Below are 19,496 nucleotides of genomic sequence, written 5' to 3'. Positions count from 1 at the left end.
CTAATTATCACCTAACTTTGGTTAGATAAATAAATTCTTTGGAAAAAGTACAGATTGAGTCTATTTTAGTTCATATTGATACAATTTAAAAGTAATATTTCTGAATTAGTTTATTCAGTTCTCTTATCGGAAAATGTCTATGTAGATGAGAATAATTTTCTTTGTAAACAATATGAATACAGTTTTAAAAAAAGAAAGAAAGAAAAACTCAATATACTTAATTATTTTTGGCTTAGAAATTACTGTAAAAAATTTAGATATTCAGTCAGGTATGTGGTATATAGAGAGTTTTGGAACTTAAACAACCTTTGATACCATTATTTATCCTGAATTACTAAGTCAGAATCTCATTTGATGTTATTTCCCGCTGTGCGTCTAAAACCACCAGTTAACTGTTCTTCTCCAGAAAGCGCGTTCGACAGATATTGTAGTACTAGCCGGAGACTTGAATGCACAGGTCGGGCGTCTAGGCACAGAAGAAAGTCGTTTAAGTGGCCGATGGGCAGAGTGAGGGCATACAACCACCTTTCTCCCTTATTCCGTTCAAGCAGTGGGGTTAGGCAGGGTTGCCCAATCTCACCATTCCTCTTCAACTTCGCCATCGATGACATTCTGGAAACAGCTCTGATGGATGTAAGTAATGGCGGAGTGGATCTGCTGCCTGGAGAACGACTTCTCGACCTCGAGTATGCGGATGATATTGTCTTACTGTGCGATAATGCCCAAGGCATGCAATCCGCACTTAATCAGTTGGCAATCAGTGTCCGCAGGTACGGCATGTGCTTTGCACCCTCCAAGTGCAAAGTACTCCTACAAGACTGGCAGGATTCTCATCCTGTACTCACCCTGGATGGTGAGCAGATTGAAATAGTTGAGAAGTTCGTGTATCTAGGTAGCTGGTGGTGGCGTGAGTGATGAGATCGATGCACGTATAATGAAAGTCAGAGCGGCTTATTTCAATCTAGGCCATCTTTGGCGCCTTCGTGATGTTAGTCTGGCTGTAAAAGGTCGGATCTACAACGCGTTGGTGAGAGCAGTTTTGCTCTATGCTTGTGAAACCTGGCCTCTCCGAGTTGAGGATGTTAGACGTCTCTCTGTGTTCGATCATCGTTGTCTCCGAAGGATTGCTGACATCCAGTGGCAACACCATGTTAGTGATGCAGAGGTTCGGCATCGTGTGTTCGGGCGCAGAGACGATAATTCAATTGGTATCACCATCTTGAAACACCGACTTCAGTGGATTGGACATGTTCTACGAATGTCGTCCCAGAGACTTCCACGTCGTGCATTATTTGCCGATGCTGAGACTGGTTGGAAAAAGCGGAGAGGTGGTCAATGTATGACATGGTGTCATGATATGAAAGAAAGCTGCAAAGTGCTGGCTTCTGTTGGTCCTTCCTGACTCCCTGACTGGAGTCCGAGAAATGGTGCAACACAGTGACTAGAGACGTTATCAGATATGGCTCAGAATAGAAGCCAGTGGCGTGCCTGCTGTAACCTTCTTTTACTTTCTTCATAAAGGGTGGTTATAACTTTCTTAACTGAGAGAGTTCTTCTGGTTGTATATTTCAGTTCCCCTCATCATTATCTTTTTTTTCCATCCTTTTTTTCTTCTTTTATATATACGCATCTTCCCCCTTTTTCCTCCCATTCTCATTATTTTGTGTAGCGCATATGTATCTAGTGCCCTTTGTACTAATATGTATGTGTTTAAATAAAATAATAATAATAATTTGTAAATTTTGAAGTTAACCTCATCTCGTAAGTTGTTCAATAATTGGAAGTCAGAGACTTATGGCGAAGTGCTTGCAACCTACACATGTCCCTTACTGTCATAGGCTAGTTTTCACTGGCTGAAGTTAACTCGGAGCAAACATTTGAAAAACCTAGCTCAATCCGAATATTTTTCTGACTTTATTATATTTATTATTTTACTAACTAATTTTGCTTTTAACCTCGCAACAGTTTACTACGGAAATTGTCATATGTACATACTAAAAAAAACAGACCTATAGCATTTACAATCTTTGAATATGTCAAACTTATTCATTTCATTAACATATATTGTCCATAAGAAGTAAAAAGAAATGCCCGAAAATTACAATTGGTCACAGTTTATTTTCATCATATTGATTTAATCTTCTACCTTTCATAATAGATTCATCTTAACTACCCATTTTTTTTCACACATATTTACTTTTGTGTTCTTTTCTGTCAATATTCACTTGACACAGAAAGCCGAATAACATAATATTGACTTAATTATGGTATAATACTCAAGTGAAATACAAGTCTAACTATAATTTTTACCGATTGTTAATTAAATAAGAATTTATTCTCTAACCAATAACTTTGAAAAACAACGGAAGGAAACTGAGTGATTTACTAGTCGCCTATAAGGAACTAAGAATATTAATAAACGGCGGTATCTGTCAATCACACTAACTAGAGTTCCGTTGACATTTGACCTGAGATTACTTGTGCAATGAGTTAATTTGCAGATGCTTTGCATAGAATTTGTTATTTGTTCATATAATTCTTTACTCATGATGTTGATAATCATTCTTCACATCTTGATCTATTACTATTTCTTTACATGTCTTTATTCAGGTGACATGCATTGGTTTTTAACGTAATTAATGTCTTTTCGATTCAGATAATCGCATATCTTTAGTTAGATTTTATTGATCATTTTAATGTTTTCTCTTTGACACTATTCACAACATTATAGGTGTAGGGAATTTCTCATGTAGAATGCAACACTTTCAATGTATTTTTCTGTATTATTATTTTAATATGAATTCTCTTGTAAATAGTTTAAAGAAACTCACCTTCCTTATTTCTCTCTCATGTTCCATTTTCAAAGGATCCTCGAGAAGCTGAGGAAAGAAGATATTTGATTCGTCAAAACAAGAAATTACTAAACCAGGTAAATCAATATTTGTACAACTATATTAATTATTTAATATTAGTTATTTGAATCAGCAAAGAAAATTGAAAGACTGGAAGTAACGAAAGTAGAAATGAAAGAACAACTGGAATTACTGGATTTCCAAATTGTTGAAGTTGAGAATCAGAAAGCTATGGTTCGTTAAACTTTCCTATCTTTATGCTTTCAGTTATATATTTTTTCTAATGGTATCCATTCATATGTGACCTTCGTGTTCGCCTATTGTTATTTTATTTCTTTTTTCTATAGATTGAGGAAGAATTGAGAAGAATTCCTCCAACTTTACATGAGGGAACTCAAACTGAGGTTAGTTGCCTCATTTTATTTGTTTGCATTGAATCCCAGGTTAAATAGAGAAATATAGGACTTGAAGGTAGAGTATGATTATACATGAAGTTAATCCATACTACACTACATGGTTCACCTTTCATTTTCATCATAGTATAGGTGAAAAGTGAAATGTTAATCTGGCGTCCTTGATGTTTTAAAGTGAATTGCAATTCACCCTTTAAGTATGTACAGACGTAAGCTTAAAAATAAAATATTAAACGTAGCGATATTGATCAAAAAGGTGAGGTTTCCATTCTATAGTCTGTAATAATCAAGATAAAGTTCATAAAAACCAATAGGAATTTTCCATAATAACCACAAATTAGGAGTGGAATAAACATACGTCCCTACTTAAACATTATATTCCTTTCAGGTGTTTATATCACTGGTTTATTTCATAATGTACATCTTAGAATTCTTGAACGTTTGGTAGTTTGACATTGCTTTATTGGTAGTTGCAGTGTGCTCTGAGAAAACGATGAACTATTAATTCGTTTTAATTAGTTTTCTTCTGTTATTTTTCTGCTTGTCGTTTAACTAGCAAATCGTTTAGAGGTATTCGTCTCTATTACGCAGTGGAGTTCATCAACTAATTGAGTAAATACTTAATTTAGGACAGCTAATTTAAAAGATTCGAATCCTGAATTCTATGTGTCATCAATATTCACACTTATCCTCTTTTTACGGCTTATAGTCATTTTTTTACGTTTACCTTTATTTATTCAACTCTAAACCCTTTATTTGTAAGTTAAGTAGTAATTTAAAAAAATTATAAACCTATCAAATGTAACACCTTACTTACCACACTTTTATTCTAATCTAGGAAAGCTCAGATAGCCGTCAGTTGATATGTCAATTAAAAGAACAATTAAGTCTACTCAGAAGTGATTTATCCAATCAAAAAGCTGAAACTGCAGCTGCTGTTGCGAAACACATTCATCTGGATAATTTAATTAAAGAATTACGTCGTGACAATATTGAATTACGTGATCAATTATCTCATGTTGATGATGCTGAAAATTCATTAGCTGAAAGTGATAAACCAATAGCTGCTGATGTTAAACTACTTAAAGTTAGTGTTTTAATTTATTACTTTTGAAAACTTTACTTTTTTGCATAGTTAATTTTTTTGTTTTCAAATTGAAAGTATTTCATCTCATACATGGATCGTAACTTAATAAGGAAAGAATCCTCATCGGACTTTTGTCATGTTTACTTAGAAAATCACTATTTTAAGACGGTGTAGTCTTATCTGCACCAAAGCTTTGACGTCACTAATGAAGTATAATTAATGTGTAAGATTTATAACCGTTATGCAAAAGTGATATCTTTCATATAGGTTAACATTCGTATCCACGATGTTGGTAGTAACACTAGTTGTATAATACTTTGTGGTATCGATATTTTGTCTACCAAAACAAATTTTTACAAACATTATCTACTTTTGGGGTTATTCCATCGAACATTCATTTATTTATGCAGATAGAATGATGGGAGTAGTTTTATCTATTAATAATTACTCAGCTTTTGCATAAATTTTAACGATTAAAGCTTATGTGATAATAAAACTTACTGCTTTGATCTTATAATACGTAGTTTAATTTAATTAACTTGGAGAAGAGTACTCCATAATCCAGTCCACAGACTGAATTTTTTAAAGAGTAATGTGTTGATTAAAACGTACTCATTTACGTCTGTTACACATCATGAAGCATAGGCCGCAGATCTTGAACCCACTCTCTCGGGAACTCTCCTTTCTAGTTATTCCAAAATGCTATTCATTCTATTAATGTCTGCCTCCAATTCCTAGTACAATGTGTTCTTCAGTTTTCATTTTTTCCCTTCAGCCTTGAAGATTACAAGTTAGGGCTTGGCTCGTGATTTGGTTTGATGATTTCCTGGATATGTGTCCTATCCACCTCCGGAGTATTTTCCCAGTTTTCTCTTCATGTGAAAGTTTGTTCTGTAGCGCAGTAGACTGTTGCCGATGGTATCTGATCAATGGTCATTAGGTATCTTGTGTAGACAGCTGTTTACAAATAACCTGTATCTGATATCTTTGAGTGATTAAACTTAAATTGTCAGATTTGTGTGTGTAAATAAATCAAAGTATCAAAGAACTAATGGCGACTGATGGAAAACTAATACAGATTTCTTCCGTCCGAAAGCTGTAATCAATCGGTTTAATTGTTTCATATTTTGTTAACTCCTAATTGTATATACCAAAATCACTTTCGTATCTAGTAATTTTATTTTGTAGACAATACTGTTAATCAGGATGATTCTAATAAAGTAAAACAGTGTGTATTCACCTAAATGCTTGTTTCTAACAACCAGTAAGTAGTTTTCAACCTCAGAAACGCTGACCATACTGTCCTATTCCTTTAGTCTAGTGTCTACCGATTCACCCAGTGGCGATGTATTGCAAAATGGCTGATTACAGCTACTAAGACGACCGTTAGTTACAGCTGTGGAATAACAGCTATTTGATACATATTCAGTACGACTAAAATGTAACTCAATATGCAGTGAACGATGAAAGATTTATTTATTAACAAACTACTAATGAAAACAACACCTAAAATCGTAATGAAATACATATAATTTTAAATGGTCAGCAAATAAATGAATTCAAATGCGTTGAACCAGCAGTTAACAGCTAACTATCAAAACAGTATGGAACAATCAACAAAACATCAAGGTGATCAGCATATTCAACTTTTTTCTTAGTAAGATGTATCATTCATTTGTGAAATCTCGCTCACTAGTGATATCACATTATACAACCGTAGTAGTTGAAAAATCCAAACATATTATAATACCATGCATTTGAAATATACCACAACAAAAATTAAGATTAACTGACTTAACAACTTAATCAAAGTGTAACTGACATATCCAAAACAATATTTAAATAACATCAGTTAGGGATCGATCCATGATTATCAGGAAGGAAAACAAAAACCAGTTTGTCATTTCATCATAACTGTTAAGGTGTACGAAACGAAGTGTAAGTAGATACATTCCATATATATTTTGGATGGAATTGAACAGAAAGAGAACTTTCTATGTTTGATAACACCATTTGGAGATTATTCACTTCATGTGATGCGATACAAATTGTCATACAAAACAGTTGGATTTACTCATGATCATGTTGTGGTGTTGGGTCTTGAATATTCCTCATCCAACTGTGTATCGATGTGTGCAATACCACTTCGTTTTGTTTGATATTTGTCATGGTTTTCATGTCATTACTCAATGAATTCTGTTGGCTGACTCATGAACGTCTAGTTGTATTGTGGTTTTGAGAATGAATGAGAACTAAATATCGGTAGCTTTAAATTGATGGATTTCATTTGTGGCCTAAAATCACTTTAGAATAAGAGATATAAGCGAATAGTACTGTTTTCAATTAGATTCCCATCAGGCTTTACTTTAATATGCACTCACTCATAATCCGCTTTTACTGGTTTAATAATTTTGGATATGCGTGTAAGTATTATTGTATATTAGAGTAGTGTATGATGAGGATCTAATTGAAAACAATATTATTCGTTGGTAATTGTTGTTCGAAACCACAATATGAGAACTTCTAATATTTCAAAATCACATTGTTGTCTATTAATATAGCCAAATGTACAGGAAAGATATAGGTGTATTTCAGTTTTTTCAATTAGTACATGAATAAATGACAAGTAGTAATGAGATAATGTAGTCATCATTATGGCAATCAACCGAGTATATATATATATATATATATATATATATATATATATATATATATATACATATATATATATACTGTGAGCTGCCTGGTAAATAAACTTTTCAACTTACGTCTCTGTTAAAATGTGTTGTAACTTGTTTGAACAATTTATGACTCAAGTTAAAACGAAGCTATATGTAATATTTACTTATTTTGTTACAACCTATTCACTGAAACACAGCATGAATACGTTTTTGCGTCTTATTTTTTAAGTTCATCAAGTTACTTTTTTCATAAGTATTACTAATACACTATGGATGAAGTAGCTACAAATTTCAATTTTAGTAGTTGAAATCATGAGTCAATTGAAGCTAGACCACTATAGAAAACCTGGAAGCACTGGACGGCCGTTTCGTCTTATTATGCGACTCCTCAGCAGTGCGCATCCACGATCCCCCACTCGCGAGATTCGAACTCAGGACCTACCAGTCTCGCGTTAGAGCAATTAACCGATAAACCACTGAGCCGGCATCCAACGGTGTTAATGTCTAACTTCAACCATTCCACGATGTTTGAGCAACCGTTCACGAATTGTCTTCATTCAGTTGGTATCTCTACAACAGACTTGGTTGAACTCCACTGGTCACTGCTTCCCACTAGAATTTCAATTTCTTGACTAAATCAACATCTCATATTTTAGGTTATTTACATCAACTAACTGAGTTAATCAGAGATGGATAGTGGCTGGCAGTGGAATCCAGGACGCGTGTTTCTGAGTTAATGTTTTCAGAATCATGTACCAATTTTAAAGATCTACCTTATGGACTGAGTTGTTTGCTTAGGTGCAACGTCATTCAATATTTATACATCAGTAAATATGATTTCAGACATTAACAAACAAAGTAATAATAAGTCAAATTGGCGTCTTTGTTAACATTGTGAGAAAATGAAACATTTTCTCATCATTAATTTCCGATCCAAGTTTTTTTTCTTTAATAAGTAAACTTTAGTCTGATTTCATCTTTAAACATACATCAGTGTATTAGCGTTTTAGAATCGGGTTTATATAATTTTAAAATGATATTATTCCGCTAAAGAACATGTTGTTCGGTTATATTTTTTTTGGTTTTAAACAATGTTGTTATGAGAGAAAATAAGAAGCATATACCATACAAATAAATTCAAATAACTAGGCAATGTGTTTCTTAATCTAGAAATGAAGGCCCAAGACAGAGTGGGTTGGAGAATTCTGGTCGGCAGCCTACGCTCCATTGGGAGTAACAGGCGTAAGTGAGTAAGTAAGTAAGTGTTTCTTAATACTCTATATTAATCCAATGATGATGAAACAGTTTGTTAAATCAAAAAACTTATTCAGTACTATGTTTTCTGAAACAATCTTCGTCTGATTATTCTAGTTATGTGTTTTATAGAGTTTGAAATGTTGCAGTCTTAAACACTAATGAGAAGATTCAAACAACTAGTACAAAGATGTATTAAAAGGTAACATTTATTTATACTCATTATCTGACTACTATAACTAACATATCAAGTATATCGAAGGAGTTTATAAGACCGCTGCTGTAATTGGTTTTCGTTTTAACCATTCTGTAGTTTATTCAGTAAAAATAACTGTATTCTATTTCATTATTTATTTCGATTAAACAACTCCGAACACATGATTTAATAGACAATCATTGATATAGTGTTCATATTCATTATGTCGAAATCAGCATCCAATAACAAACCTAATTTTCTCACGACGACTTATTTTGATTAAAATTCATGGTTATTTCGGTAAAATTAGTAAATTGGCCTACATTACACATATGCAGGCACCAGTGTTCTTTGATAATGAAAACCACAGAAAACTTTTACGGCCAACAGAGTGAAGTAATGGATATATGTATTTGAGGAAATGTTCACATTACTGGTCAGTACTTTCACTGCTTAATTACAAATCAGCTACATCCCTATTTACACCTAATTGAAAGAATCTGGGATCTAGCGAGACGCTGTAGCCTGGTCTTTTCTGCACAAGACCTAATGGAACTGGTAGACTGAAGGGTGACCGTACGCAATTACACCTCAGCACTGTGCTCCCAATGTTCTCGACCATGTCCTCAAATACTGAGTTGAAAAAAACCCGGCGTACGAAGAGTATATGTAAATATTTTTGGGAAAATTTTATTTTCAGGGGTTATTAATTACATTTAAATATTTATAAAACAAATCAATAATCAGTGTCAACTATAACGTTAAACGGGAATTTTAGATCATATTCATTTGTTTTTCCATATGACTAGAAGAAGCAATACCTCCAATCTGTGCTGCTCAGAAATAACATCTAGTTCATCAAAAGGGTAATATGGTTTCTGGAAGGGTCAAAAGCTTTAGCAGAAAATCTGCCGATACTAGCGGATTTCTTGCTCAAAAAACTCTCTGTTTCGTACAAAAACTAAAACCGCCTATCTCGCATTGTAAACGGCTATTGAATGAATCACGGCAGTAGTAGTTAACTAAGATGGTCAACTAATTAATTTTTACCGTTTTTTTAACTATGAATTAATATATATATATATACTCTCATCGTAACCATGACTACACAATTCCATTATTACCTGTCATATACTCATCAAGAAAATAGGAATACACCCATATCTTTTCTATGTATTTAATTATATTGATAGGCAACAATGTGGTTTTCGGCCACAAATGAAATCCATCAATTTAAAGCTACCGATATTTAGTTCTCATTCATTCTCAAAACCACAATACAACTAGACGTTCATGAGTCAGCCAACAGAATTCATTGAGTAATGACATGAAAACCATGATAAATATCAAAGAAAAGGAAGTGGTTTTGCACACATCGATACGCAGATGAATGAGCAATATTCAAGACCCAACACCACAACATGATCATGAGTAAATCCAACTGTTTTGTATGACAATTTGTATCGCATCACATGAAGTGAATAATCTCCAAATGGTGTTATCAAACATAGAAAGTTCTCTTTCTGTTCAATTCCATCCAAAATATATATGGAATGTATCTACTTACACTTCGTTTCGTACACCTTAACAGTTATGATGAAATGACAAACTGGTTTTTGTTTTCCTTCCTGATAATCATGGATCGATCCCTAACTGATGTTATTTAAATATTGTTTTGGATATGTCAGTTACACTTTGATTAAGTTGTTAAGTCAGTTAATCTTAATTTTTGTTGTGGTATATTTCAAATGCATGGTATTATAATATGTTTGGATTTTTCAACTACTACGGTTGTATAATGTGATATCACTAGTGAGCGAGATTTCACAAATGAATGATACATCTTACTAAGAAAAAAGTTGAATATGCTGATCACCTTGATGTTTTGTTGATTGTTCCATACTGTTTTGATAGTTAGCGGTTAACTGCTGGTCCAATGGATTTAGATTCGTTTACGGATTTACCAAACATCTTTAGCTTTATGAGGCTAAGTTTCATGAACATGGAGCAAATTTAAATACAGCAACTCCTTGTAAACATAACATCATTGCGTCATATATTATCCATTTTTTTGATTTATCTACATCACACTTCAGTTTGTTCTCACCCGAAACAGCACTGTCAGCGCTCACACAACTTTCAACATGCAAAAATCTTTCGATTATTTCTCATGAATGGTTGTAGTACAGACTCGTTTTTCTCTTGTGAATGTTCTTTGTATTTTATAGGTGCAATATACTGGCTGTATTCTATTTTTCCAGGCGGGACTGGGATAGCCTGGTTAACAGAGTACACCAAGATACTGTAATCCATTTATCGTACATTAAATATCACTCTTTGGTTCTTTCAGTACTATACGGTTTGGATTATCCACAAATTGCAGTGTTATTTTAGTTATTTTCACAAGACTGAGGGAGTGAAATGTGCCAAACTAAAATAGGATAAATGACTATGAGAATCAAATATTTCTAACGCTATCATTACGAGAACACGAACAACCATGAATTCATTTAATTTGTTTTTATGTAACCACTTAAGTTCAATCTTGTGATCTTTTGCTACAGTTAGAGTTTCATGGCATTTTGGGACCTTATTAATGTTTGCGAAATTCTATCCAATCTTTTCAGCTATGTTTTCATGTGTGATACATCATGCTGATGTGCTTTAATACTAAGTTCTAACCTATTTGACTTATATATATTTCCAGATTTTCCATGATGGTCTAGCTTCAATTGATTCATGATTTCAACCATTAAAATTATATCTATTTGTTAAACTACAATAGAAATTCTGATTTGGAAATAAAATAAATTCAAATTATTCTGTTTAAATCGTTGTTTTTGCCTTCTTTAAATTAATGAATGAAACTGTGTATATAATATCAATTTGTAGATTTGGAAAATATATTTCTTAATATAGGAGATTGTTGAATTTTATAGTTAACATCATGAATTAATCTTAGACAATGACTGAATACAAGGTTTAAGACAGTTGCTCGACTAGTATATTGGTAGATGATTGTTCAATATTACCAATCGATTGGAATTAAACGCGCAGACCATTGGATGTTGACTTACTGATATTGAGGTTGAACTCAAAACTTTAGGTCCCGTGTTCGATTTTGGGTTGAGAGGTCATAGATGCTCACTCCTATTTGGTCCCGTTTTAATACGAAACATCTTCAGAGCTTTCTGGATTTCAATAGTTTTGTCAATAAGATCAGTTCAGGATGTTAACCACATACATATTTTTATTTAATTCATGCTCTTATCATACATGTGGCATTCACTTGAAATATCTTGTCATGAAGTCATTTTACATAGAACTTACGTCAATCAATCTTTTTCCAAGTGTGATCTACTTAAAGTATAAATGGCTATATATATATGTTTATATTTCGTCACAGTTGATATTGACTAACGTGAAAATCCATACGGATCTTTTATGTGAATTACTGATTATTTATTCGTTGTTATAAAGGTGTGTTTGGATTTCCCTACAATTTACTTAGGTGTACACTTGCAAATGTGTGTACAAAAAAGATATTGCCTAGTTCCAGGTCACATTATTCCTCTATTCATTATTTAACGGTGTACTTTAATTGTGAGTTCTATTTTTCAGATAAGTTTTTTTTAACTCTAATTTTACTATTATATTACTATTTCTTATAAGGCTCAATTAGCTGAACAGTTAGAACGTGTCAAAGATTTAGAAGAAAAATTGAATTCATCAAGATTGTATTCAGAAAAATTAGAATCCCGTGTACAAGATCTTATAGGGAAAAACAGCTGTAACCCATCTTCTGAGTCTGTATCATTCGAAATAGATCATTCTGAACAAAATACAGTGAGTCTGAATATTGCTTTATTTTTGTGTGTAATCATTTTATGGTAATCAATGAAACATGATTCGATTGTTTACATGATACTTAGCATTTGTTATGTAACCTAAATATTTACCATCATTGAGTTATCATTATAATATATGTCAGCATTAGTTCAATAATTACAACGGTATACAGTTTATTTGTAATGCAGTTTTAATGACAATACGAAAATGCTTCTAATATGTAATCCTTTATACCAACGCAAAATATTGCATTAAATCTGATCAGATTAACTGAGAACTTAACAATAACAGTGAAGAAATGACTTGTTAGTTTTATGCCATTCTTAATTGACCACTGATTTATAATCTGTTACTGTATTCCAGTCCAAACGCGTAAAAAAGAATCCTAATTTAATCTTAGTTTTTTATGTGGATGAAAGTAAATCATTTGGTGAAATTGTCAACTCTGATAGACGAAATCCACTGGAGTTTATTCTGTAGACAGTGTAGGATTACTTCGTAGTACCTTATTTTCATCAGTTTGCTTGTATACTATTGCTAGCCATTTATAAATTCTGATCAACACACCGGTTTATTTTTTTCCATCTTCTAATAATGATCATAAACGTCCAGACTGCTGTACTCCACTCAATGGACGATACGAAACAGGTTACCGTTTCTCAGTCACAACCACCTTTATTAAAAACAACAGGAGCACAACCTAAAGTAGATGATATACTTCTTCAACAAACAATTCATACATTTCAGGCACTTTTTAGATGAACGTGATCCAGAAATAAGTCAATTAAAAAAACATATTGTACAAAATTTCATCTATACTGAGTTACAACAGATATAAATCTACCCAAATATACGAATCATCCATTCAAACAGAATTAAATAATGAACAAATGGAAAAATTATCAAATTAAAAAGATACTTTAAATTCAGGTGGTCAATTATTGACTAGTGACCAATATGAAACATTGATTAATGAAATTAAATGAAACATTGAAACCCATTAACCAAACAATCCCTGACAATTGTAATATACCATCATCTGGACAATTATCATCATCTACAAATGAAAAAGAAAAATCAAGTCAGAACTATAATGATCTAATTCAAACAGTGAATAAATTAAGAAAAGCATCTGAAACGATTAAACCAATGTCAACTTCATCAGAGTTAAAACTAAGTGATAAGTAAGTTTTAAATTTATTACAACCTCGTTATTATCTATATATTTATATACAACATATTGAAACCCACCCTTTACCTTGACTAGCGATGTTTTCTAGTGGCTAAATCAGAACCTGACATCAGCCCATAAACCATGGACTGTTGAAGTGGATCATCTTGATAAGTCCAGATTAGTTCGTTATGGTCAGTGTCGTTATCGTAACCAGTGGTTGAATACATTGGACAACGTGACTCATAACTGATCATAATGGCCCAAATGCATTCTCTCTTTGTTTTACCTCAAATCTTGAGTTCTAAAATTAGCTTATACTTTTTGTTCCATAAAATCATTTTTTCTTCTCAATGAGATTGCTTAGGCCTAATCTTTTTTTATTACCACTGATACTATAACTGCTTCTACTAATCTGGGATTTGTTTTGATAATTTTACCTCGTTGTGCTAGTGTGCTGTGGAAACTTAAATCGAGGTTCATGTGTGCAGATTCTATGTTGCTTACTACTGAATGATAATTAAGGTTATATTTACTAACATATTTACTAACATTTGTACAGTCTTTTAGGGCTCACATCTGTTTTATGATATTCCTTTAAAAATTATTTCATTGAAATTATAATTTGAATTTGTCTATGACTTCATTTTTAAGAAGAAATAAGTGGGAACCTCATTCTCAGGATTTCTTTTTTTTTTACTATTCATCTCTATCACTGCTTGCCTCTCTATTTCAATAGATAATGTTGGGTTAGACTAATCACAATAACAGAAGCCGGAAATTTTCATCACAGCTACTGATTTTTAAACAATATCAGGCATAAGTATTTTTAAGCAGAGTTAAATAGTGGTTGTTAGTGGAATTCAGACACATGCTTTATCCTATTTGGGACTCACCAGTTGGATGCTTCTTTATCCTAGTGTTGGTCTTCCCACTAAAGTTCAAAACTGGTGCCTTCCGATTCAATCATCCAACGAATTATTCAATAAGATATCGAGTCTATATAACTGCTGACATGTAAAAAAGCTGTGAATTATAATTTATAAATGAAATTTGAATCCTCCTGCTGTTGACGTTAAAAGTTGAAATAGATCAATCCCTTTTGTCATTGGGCAGCCTAAGAAAATTGTTTTAATATCGTCATTATGTCATTAGCTTTTTTCAACAGTTTGGATGATAGCTAGCATGGTTAATCAATACTTTTCGTACTGCCTATTAGTTTATTACCAGTTTTCTTCTTTCAGCTAAACATTTCGATCTTTCTTTTTTAGCGTTGATCAGGCGAATCCGAATGCAGTAAGTTGAGCTACTGGCCATTTCGTTTCATATATTCATATTTCGATTGGTGGCAGATCATTTATTTACACTCTGAATGGGTTTTTCAATATTTTGACACTGTAAGATTAAGTAGAACTTATGATATCAGTCTAATCGATTTAATTTTGAAGGTGAATAACTAGAGGTAGCTAAAAATGCTCAATTTTTTTTTATATAATATGTAGACATTCTTATAAAGTTTAACAGTTACGTGCAATGAGTAAACGGAAACATTTACGTTTTCGTTTCAACTGCTGTTGTTTAAGCTGAAATAAAAAGTACCCATCATCCATTTCAAACAGAAAATCATCGGTCAAATACGTTATGATACTGTATTTTACAACAGGCTAGATTATAAGACAAACACAGTGTTGCTCACATTGCATGAATACTGTGTTATTGGTATTTGGGTTTGTGATAACAATACGAACTGGCTCCGGTTAGATAATCATTAAGAACCAGGAAGTACTGAACAGCTATTTCATCCTTGTATGGGATTCGTCAGTAGTACACACCAACGACTCAACTGGGGATCGAATCCAGGATGTCCAGGTTTTGCGAGAGCTTTTAGACCATAGAGTCGTCGTTCACCGGCTTACATTTCCAACTCCAGTCACTTCCCAGAGTTCTAACGAGTTGTATTTAATGGAGTCTGAGTACGTTGGGTGTAAGATAGCTACTCACCAACAGGATTGAAAAATTGGATAATCTTCCTATTTGATTGTTTTCGGAAATGTAAACCAATGGACTCGCACTACCGAATAGCTTCATACTAAGACAAAATAACTGTCTGATGCTTATAAGTTTTCGATGTTCATCTACCTTAGATCAGTTCGTGATGTAAATTACAGAATAGTTTGTTACTTGACACATTAAATATAAAGCATCCTCATCAACTCCGTGAACGTTATCATTTTTGTAACCTCGTTTTATACCTGTAAGTTACTCATACATCTTTTGCACACAATAAACAAAGTGATATTGGATACACTGGCTGTGACAAATGTGTCTAGTATTTGCATGCGATATATCTATAACAGTTATGCTTTATAATTAATTTCTTAATATGCTGCTGTGCTAATCAGTAAAATCCAACTGAAGATAAATAATATTTAGTCTATATGATTAGTGTATTTTTGTTCAAGCTTACCGTCTCATGGTTACCAGAGCTCATATATTCCCTCGATTAAACAGATCAATTTATTCAATTCTTATAGTTAAATTAAAATTATTTTTAATTCTATTTCCAAGAATAGTCATTTTTCATTTTGCGAATATCATTCATATTCCAATTTAGTTATAGTAATGTAATGAACACTTATGTGTGTCAATACATACATAAATATATTTGTGTTCATATGAATAGTTTATTTACATATTCATGTCACACATTAAACATAATAATATAGTCACTGTAGTCCTCTCGTCCACAGTATAGAAGTATAAATATGCACATCTATCGATTAGGTTGAATGTTACTTTCATATTTACTTTTAACTTGTATCTGTATATATGAATTGTGAACAGTCACATAGGTTGCAATATGCTAATCGATGCAGACTAGCTAATTTTATTTTGATGTATGCTTATACACTGCACATATTCGTTATTATAAACCAATTTATAAATAACTTACTAGTTGATTTTTAAGATTTGATCCGATCAAATACAAGATGTCATATTTAATCAAACTTTTATGATTTTTGCTAACTGACTCTTAGATAATTTTATTGTCATCATTATAATAAAGGTCAGTTAGATGTCGAATATGATCAAACCATTACTATTATTCTGTTTATCTCTGAATGATAAAGTCCAATCAATTTTTTTCTGAATATACATTCATGAACAAATGTTCTTCGAAAATAATCTATAGTAAATTTGATAAAATCATTATCGTTTATTAAGAATTTAATATCAGAAGGGGTTTTGTGGATATTATAATAATTTTAATAGTTGAGATCATGAATCAGTTGAAGCTAGACCATCATGGAAAACCTGGAAGCACTGCTTGACGGCCGTTTCGTCCTATTATAGAACTCTTCAGCAGTGCACATCCACTATCCCGCCTCATGAGATTCGAACCCAGGACTTATCAGTTTCGCGCGCGAGCGCTTAACTTTCTGAGGAGTCTCACACTAGGATGAAACAGCCGTCCAGCGCTTTCAGGTTTCCTATGATGGTCCAACTTCCATTGATTCAGGATCTCCACTACAAAATTATTAAGAATTTATTAAGGATGCGTAGAGTACTTGTACACTGTAGTGTCTTATATCCAAATGATTTTTTTTAGCTGAAATGAAGGCGTTTTAAAGATATTGATAGAAAAAATGTCCGAAAATAAATCGTCACTACATAAAACACTTTAGATGAGATTAATTTCTAGAAATTAAATAGCCTAAATAAAATGATAAACTTTCATCTATTAATTTACATTTCTATTGAAATTAATTTAGTTAATGACTGTCATCCTTTCTTAATATACCTAATTTCTTTTCATTATAATGTTTTATGATTATATGGATGCTCAATTGTCATTTCATTCATTTCCTACTGAATATAATTAAATGATTATAACTCATTGCATAATACAGACATAAATTTTCTTAATTATTCAAATGAACAAAAAGATTTAATGCTCTACAAACAAATCGGTGTATACTTTTAGTTGTCTCTTAAAAAAAAAAAAAAGAGACACAATTGTTCTATACTAAGATAAAATGCCTGCCAAATGTTTCCGGGTTTTTCAATAGTAGTCTAGCTTAAATTGATTCGTGAATTCAACTGTTAGAAAATACTATAATCTCTACAAATCCCCTTACTGACAATCGATAGTTACGTAAAAAAAAATTTCTGATTTATCCTCTTTAAGTTTTGAATATCATAAATGCTGAATACTTGTTTTTCTTCTGTATATTCGCATACATATTCACGTGCATATCATATATATCTATATATATATATATATTCTTGTTATTGATAGACTTTTGGACAATTTACAAAAATCATTAGCGGAAAATCACCAACTATCTTTAGTGTGTGAATATAGTTACAAGTTAGAAAGAAAAATTATTGTATTTTATTTAGTTCAATGCAATCCATATTGAACTTTGATATTTCAATATTAGAATTATGATTTAATTTATTACTGACTTGCGCCTGTTACTCCTAATGGAGCATAGGCCGCCGACCAGCATTCTCCAATCCACTCTGTCCTGGGCTTTCCTTTCTAGCTCTATCCAGTTGTTGTTCATTCTTCTCATGTCTGTCTCTATTTCTCGGCGTAATGTGTTCTTTGGTCTTCCTCTTCTCCTTTGGCCTCCAGGATTCCATGTGAGGGCTTGTCTTGTGACACAGTTGGGTGATTTCCTCAAAGTGTTTCTTATCCACTTCCAGCGCTTCTTCCTGATATTTAATTTATAATACCTTATGATTAAAATGTCACTCATTTGTTATAGTTCTTCTAGTAGTAATCTTAACAATAATATTCGTATTCATATTTACAGTAGTAGCAATGGTAATAAGTACTAAATTGAGTACTTAAGTAACACTGGCTTTAAACTGTCTTCTTGATTTTGACATTTTCAATCAATATTTCTCCGTGTATCAGCTGAACTACAGATTTTAAATGAAAATGTAAATAGGTATTTAGTTGATGAAACTTCAATAATTCTGAGTTTGGTATAGAGGTATATTGTTATCTGATTAAAAAAATGTTAACAGAAATACTGGTAAAGTTATAATCCATAATGACAAAGTTAAGTGATAATATTGATTCCGAATAACTTATTGTAATGTGTATATGGTGAAATTCCTTGTTAGCTGTCTAACCTCATATTAGTTTGAAAGAATTATTTTACATTATGTACGCAATATACTTTATTTATTTATTTAAACACATAAATATTGGTACAAGGAAGCACCAGATACATATGCGCCACACAAATCTCATTTGATTTGTGTAAGGTTTGTGATACTGCTTAGGTGCCCAAACTGAAGCAGGTGGTTTTCTTAGGGGACCACACCCGGAGCCTTTGACCGAAAGATCTGATCCACAGGGCAGTGGAGCATCGTGAGGAGATGCAGTTCCATGGTAGCCGGTGATCAGCGATTGATTCGTACGCCATTTGTTCCATCAGGATACTGGAGCCCATGTGCACCATTGGTTTGGAGTCAGGGTTTTCCAACTCCCCTAGGTGGACTCGCCGTGTCCACCAACCCGGTTAAAGCTCCGGACATTCGCTTTTGGTCCTCTCAATTTCGTAAACAACAGTAATGCCACGAGAAGGCAGTGAGTAGGACTTCCCTGGCAGAGGCTATATATTCGCGTGGCCATGTGAGAGCATTTTGAGAGGGAGAGCGGACTCTCTCCACTCTTGGCCGTACCAGGGCATTCGGGGGCACGCAATGTACAGTTACTTTCATTTATAACGATAAACCTTAACCTCCGTCTAAAACTATCATGTACTTTTAATTTGTTTTTTAACGTTTGCTCTTAAGTATAAATGGTTAAAATAAATAACTTAGTGAAGGCAAATCCGATCTTTTATTTTTGGGTAATTTAAATACAGTTTTTTATGCTTCATTGAACAAATCATCGGCGTTGTATAACTTGGTAATGTAAACAGATGATTTGACTTATCGTTTCAAACCTTATTTTAAATTTTTCTTGAGTA

At 32.7% G+C, this 19,496-nt stretch overlaps 1 protein-coding gene across 1 annotated transcript in view; it reads left to right on the top strand.

The window, feature by feature from the left end:
- Smp_198230 (hypothetical protein) overlaps positions 1-19,496 on the top strand; it is a gene marked incomplete at both ends in the record, with an annotated part of 41,417 nt that overhangs the window by 7,384 nt on the left and 14,537 nt on the right. The window contains 5 exons of the mRNA XM_018791178.1: positions 2,867-2,929; positions 2,973-3,086; positions 3,200-3,256; positions 4,104-4,352; positions 12,156-12,329. Of these exons, the coding sequence (XP_018645690.1) occupies positions 2,867-2,929; positions 2,973-3,086; positions 3,200-3,256; positions 4,104-4,352; positions 12,156-12,329 (657 nt within the window). The remainder of the gene's footprint in view (positions 1-2,866; positions 2,930-2,972; positions 3,087-3,199; positions 3,257-4,103; positions 4,353-12,155; positions 12,330-19,496) is intronic.

Source organism: Schistosoma mansoni, assembly GCF_000237925.1.
Source record: "Schistosoma mansoni, WGS project CABG00000000 data, chromosome 4 unplaced supercontig 0032, strain Puerto Rico, whole genome shotgun sequence".
Classification (NCBI taxonomy): Eukaryota; Metazoa; Platyhelminthes; class Trematoda; order Strigeidida; family Schistosomatidae; genus Schistosoma; species Schistosoma mansoni.
The sequence above is the reverse complement of the archived record's forward strand: the minus strand, read 5'-3'. Positions and strand labels throughout refer to the sequence as shown.